The sequence below is a fragment of the Gossypium hirsutum genome, chromosome D08 (genome assembly GCF_007990345.1).
Source record: "Gossypium hirsutum isolate 1008001.06 chromosome D08, Gossypium_hirsutum_v2.1, whole genome shotgun sequence".
In the NCBI taxonomy this organism is placed as follows: domain Eukaryota; kingdom Viridiplantae; phylum Streptophyta; class Magnoliopsida; order Malvales; family Malvaceae; genus Gossypium; species Gossypium hirsutum.
The window spans coordinates 59,695,231-59,701,244 of NC_053444.1; the positions used below are offsets into that span (position 1 = coordinate 59,695,231).

General features: G+C 36.3%; 1 protein-coding gene across 7 annotated transcripts; it reads right to left on the reverse strand.

The window, feature by feature from the left end:
• Nucleotides 1-1,672: 1,672 nt before the first annotated feature.
• Nucleotides 1,673-6,014, reverse strand: LOC107931296 (uncharacterized). 7 transcript variants are annotated; one of them, XR_005916937.1, is made up of 4 exons: nucleotides 3,144-6,011; nucleotides 2,909-3,053; nucleotides 2,572-2,724; nucleotides 1,673-2,245 (listed from the first exon to the last, which is right to left on the reverse strand). XR_005916937.1 is itself a non-coding variant. In XM_041098614.1 (2 exons), the coding sequence occupies exons 1-2, from the start codon at nucleotides 5,474-5,476 to the stop codon at nucleotides 3,038-3,040; spliced, it is 2,349 nt and encodes a 782-aa protein (XP_040954548.1). In that variant the 5' UTR covers nucleotides 5,477-6,011; the 3' UTR covers nucleotides 1,673-3,037. The 7 variants fall into 7 exon arrangements, 1 of the variants encoding a protein (XP_040954548.1); XR_005916941.1 differs by having other exon boundaries at nucleotides 2,909-6,014; XR_005916936.1 differs by having other exon boundaries at nucleotides 2,572-3,053.

The following is a 6,014-nucleotide window of genomic DNA, read 5'->3' on the forward strand; positions in this document are numbered from 1 at the left end:
AATTATCTACCAACTCACAAATTATAAATGTCTTTTGCTTTAAATGACTCACCACTTTTTACATGTTGAAGTAAAAATGAGTGATGTTTGACATTTTGTTTGAACAATGTCAATCACATTTTCTTTTGGAATTTTTGGCTCATTTGTTGTAGGGTTTTTTTTTGTAATTGAGGAGAATACAAGGATTAAATTAGATAAAATTTTGGACATTATAATTATAATAATATATGGAAAATTATCCGTCTGTGACAAAGCAAACTGAGGGTATGATTTGAGTTAGAGAGTATAATAAAATATAAAATATAAATAAACGGGATGTTTTTCTTATTTTAAATTTTTTATATTTATTCTACAATGATACATTTTTAGGGTTTATAATTATTTCTGTTAATAATGTTTTTTTCAAGCTTTGATTTTACATTCTTCTATTGGAAATATAATCTGTCTTATTACTACACCCAACACTTGTTAATATGAATTTAATAAAATTAAACTAAAAATTCTCTTACATGTGTATCTGGGGAAATCATGTATTTAAAAATAATATACATTAATTAATGAAAATAAGGTTTGAAACTAATAATAACACATATACATATATATGAAATTAAAATAAAAAAATAGTTTTAATTGTGAGTAAAATAAAATTAATACATCAGATTAAGAATATTAAGTACAATTCAATTGTTTTTTTTTTTTGAGTTGGTATATGATACCAACTTAATCATGGCATTATTAATATATACAAACAATGTAAGTAAAATATTTTGTATAATAACATTGAAATATATATATATATATAAAAACATTAAAATAAAACTTTGGTTGGAGTTGTAAGAAAAAGATTTTATAGATGTTAGTGTGGCATGGGTTAGATCTTCACATATGTAATTTTATATTGGTTTTATTAAAAATGTAAAAGGACAAAAATACTCATGTAAGTATATAATTTATTTCAAATATGTAACGATGATGTAGTAGTTTTCTAACCGAGTTAGTGCCCAGTTGATTTATAAGGCCAACTCAAATAGAAGTTTAAATAACAGTATAGATAACTGTAAATTTTTTAAATTATTAATAAAAGTATTTAGAATTTTATGCTAAATAACATTTATATTATTTATTTCTTATTCTTTTCAAAATTAAAGATTTTTTTTTTTTGGAATTTAATCAATTAAATTTGCATCACTTGGCTCATGATATCAAATTTAATCAGTCATTTCGTAATAATTAGAGTACGGGTGAAACATATTTATGTAACAAATTTATAAAAATTGATAAAAAAAAATTGAAGACTTTGACTTTTTTTCTTAATTAAGATTAAAAATAAAAAAGATCAAATCTTTGGCGTTCAAGTGACGATGACTTAAATCCTAAACCTGTGACAAAATTTTTAACCACTTATTTGGATTATTGGCAAAAACTAATTTTTTGTTAAATATCAAATTCCAAGTACAATAATACACCAACTAATATACTTTGGCATATGATTTTATTTTAGTAAATTTTGTTAAGATTTTTTTTTAAAAGAAAAAAGCACTAAGAAAAAGGCATGATGATGATGATGATGTTGATAAGCATAGAAAGGGGTAAAGATTCTTGTATAAAGACAGTGTCGTCCTATACTAATCATTATGTATATATCAAACAAAAACTTAGTGGAATCAATGAATAATGTAACATATGATAGTATTAGTAGCTTAGCCTTTGTTTGTTGAGCAGTCACCACTACCATCACTTGCCGACAAGAATTATCGTCTAAATTCAAACAACACAATGAATTTGTAATAATAATAAAAACAACACTGTAAACTCTAATTCTTACAAACACACTCTCAAGTCTGAACCTTTCATGAGCTTTGGAATGTTTAAAAGCTAAAAATTGATGATTTGATGGGAAAAAAATAACACTTGAAGCTATGAAAAAGACTTGGCACTTTCTTTCATGGTGGGGCTCCACTCTCCCAACGACCCAAAAACATAACACAGGGAAATGTAGATAAGATGGGAACAGTTACGAGTGCTTCTCCACCTACAATGGCTTGGTCTCTCAATTCTTTCCCAGGTTGAGGTTGCTGGCCCATGTACTGAACTATGGCTCAGGACGGCCCCGGGAACCTATGCCAAAAAACTTCACATCCTAGGTTCCTCCACCCAAATTCTAATATAATCATGGTCCGACAATGCTAACGCCCCAACCTTCTTACCTGTCTCTCCGGTCTGACCATGTTGTTATCACATGCTTCTGCCAACAAAAAAGGACATTCAGCTTAATGATGATGTTCATTGTTCACTTCAAGTTCAACTTACAATGATGAAGCTAATTGTTTCCGAATGTTTGTCGATAAAATAACTCAAGAAATAAGTAACAACCATAGCCACATATCCTAAAGATGAATTGAGCCCTATCTAAACAACTCTGATAAAAAAAATGTAGTTGAATCTACTAGCGAGCCCATAAAAGCACTTGCTTGCATCACAAGTCACAAAAATTAAGGCAGAAATCACATCTATCTAGGTACCGATACAGCAAGGTCAGGCAAATTACCTGTTTCGGCAGAAAGAACATACCTAAACTTGGAATTTTAGTTCCAGCTTCAGTTTGCGGAAAGTCCCTCGAGATGGGCGTAAGAAAGACCACCTAGCATCCAAGCTTAAGTAGCTCAGACCAGAAATGCTGAAAGGGTTTTTCAGCAAAACCTTCCCAAACATTTTTCAATACATCTAAGAACAAATGATATCAAATCAAAATCGGAAGGTAGCATATATGCCAAACCAGATCATGTAAGATACGATATTACTCGAGATAAACAGAACATAAGTTCTTTATGCTGAAATGATATGACTTGTAAAGGAAAAATTGTACAGTTTCCTTCGTGCTCTCTAACTTGTATTCATGAAAACTTACCAGCAAATTGAAATGGCTTCAAAAATCATGCTAAGGTAAAAGATACTGTGAGGCTGAGCAGAGTGGTAGAAATACAATATTCAATCCCAATCAATGCTTTTTCTTCCCACTTAACTCTCCCAAAATCTTCTAATGAGTAAGTAAACTAATACAAAATGAGGGGAAAGGTTGTAAAAAGAATATAAAAAATCTTACAAATTTCTAAAGAAATGGAAGAAAAAGGGAAAAACGTTACACTGAGGATGTTTCAACAAGAACCTCATTTAGTACATCATCCTCAACATTTGCTGATGCGAAAAGCTCAGCATCCTTCTCTTCATCGTTGGAAAAATCCCGCCTCTCGAGCTTCAAGTGTGCTGCTATAAATATCAACTTTTGAGCCCTGTCCATGCCTATCCTTGACTGCTCATGTGCACCTACCCATTTCAAGAAAGACCAATTGCATTTGAATCCGCATGAAGTTGAATGGAGGAAAATAAGCCTAACCGCAACTTTCCCTAGGGACTTGAACTTGGTAAGATAAGTTTCCCAAACAAGTCTACTGCTTTGGGGATTAGCAATTTTCATCTTCCCTGTCACTAGATCTCTCTCCTTCATCTGTACTGCTCGTGCATATACCTCATCAAGACCTTCTGTTCTCCATTTCATAAGTTCCATAAGAGCAATATGAGCCTCTTCCCTAGATACAAGCCTAGTTATCAGCTTATCAACATCTTTCTCTTGCTCAAGTGTCAAGCATTTGAATGGGGGAAGGTACCTCCCACTCATGTCTTTGATCAAATAAAGAGGATCAAGTACATATGCAGCGGCCCAAGCCGGGTGGTAGTTCTTCTTGAACCGCTTTTCAATCACTTTCTCTACTGGGCCTTCTGCAATGTGAAATCTTGAGCACCAATCCTTCACTTTGGTTCTAAGATCATCCCATAGTGGTAGGCACTGCCCAACTAGTGGTCTTTCTGTCTCAATCACTTTAGCCATTTCTTTGATCAACTTAACCAATGAATGCACCGCCTCTAACTCACTCCAAAACCCCGTATCTCGAATCATCTCTGCAATTTTCCTGGCAAATGGATCCTCCATGGATAACATCTTAAACGTTTCGTCATGCAAAAGCAACTGAAATGCCCGAGCTGAGTTTAATATATCTTCAAGCATTGTATACACTGGTCCAAAATCCAAGCTTTCAGTATCATGCAAAGGCATTCGTAATAAACCAGCACTCCCAAACTCATGCAACTGATGCTTTTGAAAGCAACTTTGGATTTGACTCGTCTTATTTACGAAATTTGCAAGCTTCAAGGAATTCTCGGTCACAGTCTTGAACAAAGGAAGCTCCTTGCTAAAGTCCTTAATCAAACTATTAAAGCCCTGAAACATGCAAGAAAGATTAACCATCCACTGATGCCGGTTCTCCAAATTCCTCAACGCTTTACCATTAAACTTATCAGCAACAATCCCAGCACACTGCTGGACGGCGTTGCCGCAAATTCCTGTTACCGTCTCCCACAGCACCTCCTCGGCGTATTTTGAAGGAACGGAACCACTAAGAAAGAATGCTCTTCTATACAAACTAGTCCCGTTAGGTAAATTCACGGTCAAATTCACCAAGCTGTCTTCCCCACTAGCAAACCTCTTGACTTTCCACCCATCGGATGAAACCTGAAAGAACAGAGCATCTCTAATCCTTGCTTCGGATTCAGCTTTCACTGCTTCATATTTAGCATCCAATCTACTCCCAGCAAGCACCCTCCTGGAAACCGGTGGCAACCCAACCCGGTTAAGAAAGTCTCTGAACTTGGGATGTTCAAGGCTCGAAAATGAAACCGACCCACAACACTCGTAAACCCAATCAGCTAATAGATTAACTGCGCATTCAATCTGGGACTTGCTTAAAGTTGGTCCAGGTGATGTTTTAGGACTTTTTAGCTTCTTCACACTATCTTCTAACATAGCCAAGGCACCAAAATCCTCTTTCCCTCCAGACAAAACCAATTGCTGCTGATGTTGTACCGAATTGCCACCACTCACCGTCATAGTCGTCCCAGGAGACGGCGAGTAATCTGACTCCCCGCAATACCTTGATGGATCAACAATAGCCAACGGAGTAGCTTGATAAGAACAACCCGGAACCGAGCCAACAAGGACCCCGCCAGTGGCAGTTACAGTAACAGAAGAAGAACGTCGTTTTCTATTACTTTGAGTAGTAGCGGTGGCTGCTGTCATCGTTGTTGGAGATGGAGAAACAGATGAAATGGGTTTAGCAAGTGAGTTAAAGTTGGGACAGGTTCCCCTTTTTAGATGCTCTGAAGCCGTTCTTGAAGGATTAGAAGCTGAGAAGACGGCGTCGCAAAAAGAACACCGGAGCTTTACAGCTTTGGGGAGTCCGGTATCAGTGTTATGAACGAGCATGGGCTCGAGATGAGCCCAATACCAAGCTCCTTTGCCTTTTATAGCCTTGGTTCGAACCATGACTAAACCTTCGTACCTTTTGTGGACGGCCTTTGCTGTTAACTCGTCGGCAGAGATTGAATCCACTGGAGTCGTCGTTGTATTAGTCGTGGCAGCCATTACAAAGGACCAAAATGAAGAAAAAAATGGAAATTTTGGTAACTCCTTTTGGAGCTTCACTGAAAAATTCTCCTCCTTGTTCTTGTCATCATCATTTTCTTCTTCTGCTATAGTCAACGATGATTAATGAATGGGTTTTTACATTCAACCGGGAAAATCCACCGGTGCTGACCGGATCTTGATTCCCCGGCGACACTTCATGCAGACTTTTTTTTTTCCTTTTTCTCCACTTTTTTGGGGTTCAAGTTATTGTTTTGCAGCAGAAATTTCAAAGCCAAAAAAAAGGGCCATAGAAAAAGAAAAGAAAAGCAAGGGGGGGGACATGAAAGTCGAAAGGGGGTTATTATATTGAGGGAAATAACACGCGCCGTCGAGGTGAGAGTGGGGAAGGGAAAGGGGAACATGTTGATGGGAACTGGTGCAATGAGGTATAACACCAAAGCCCCACGTACGAAGACAATTACTACCTTACATTGGTTGTCACGAACAGGTAATTGGAGAGTACAAAACACGCGCCTTCAAAGGTTCTAGTTTTGGT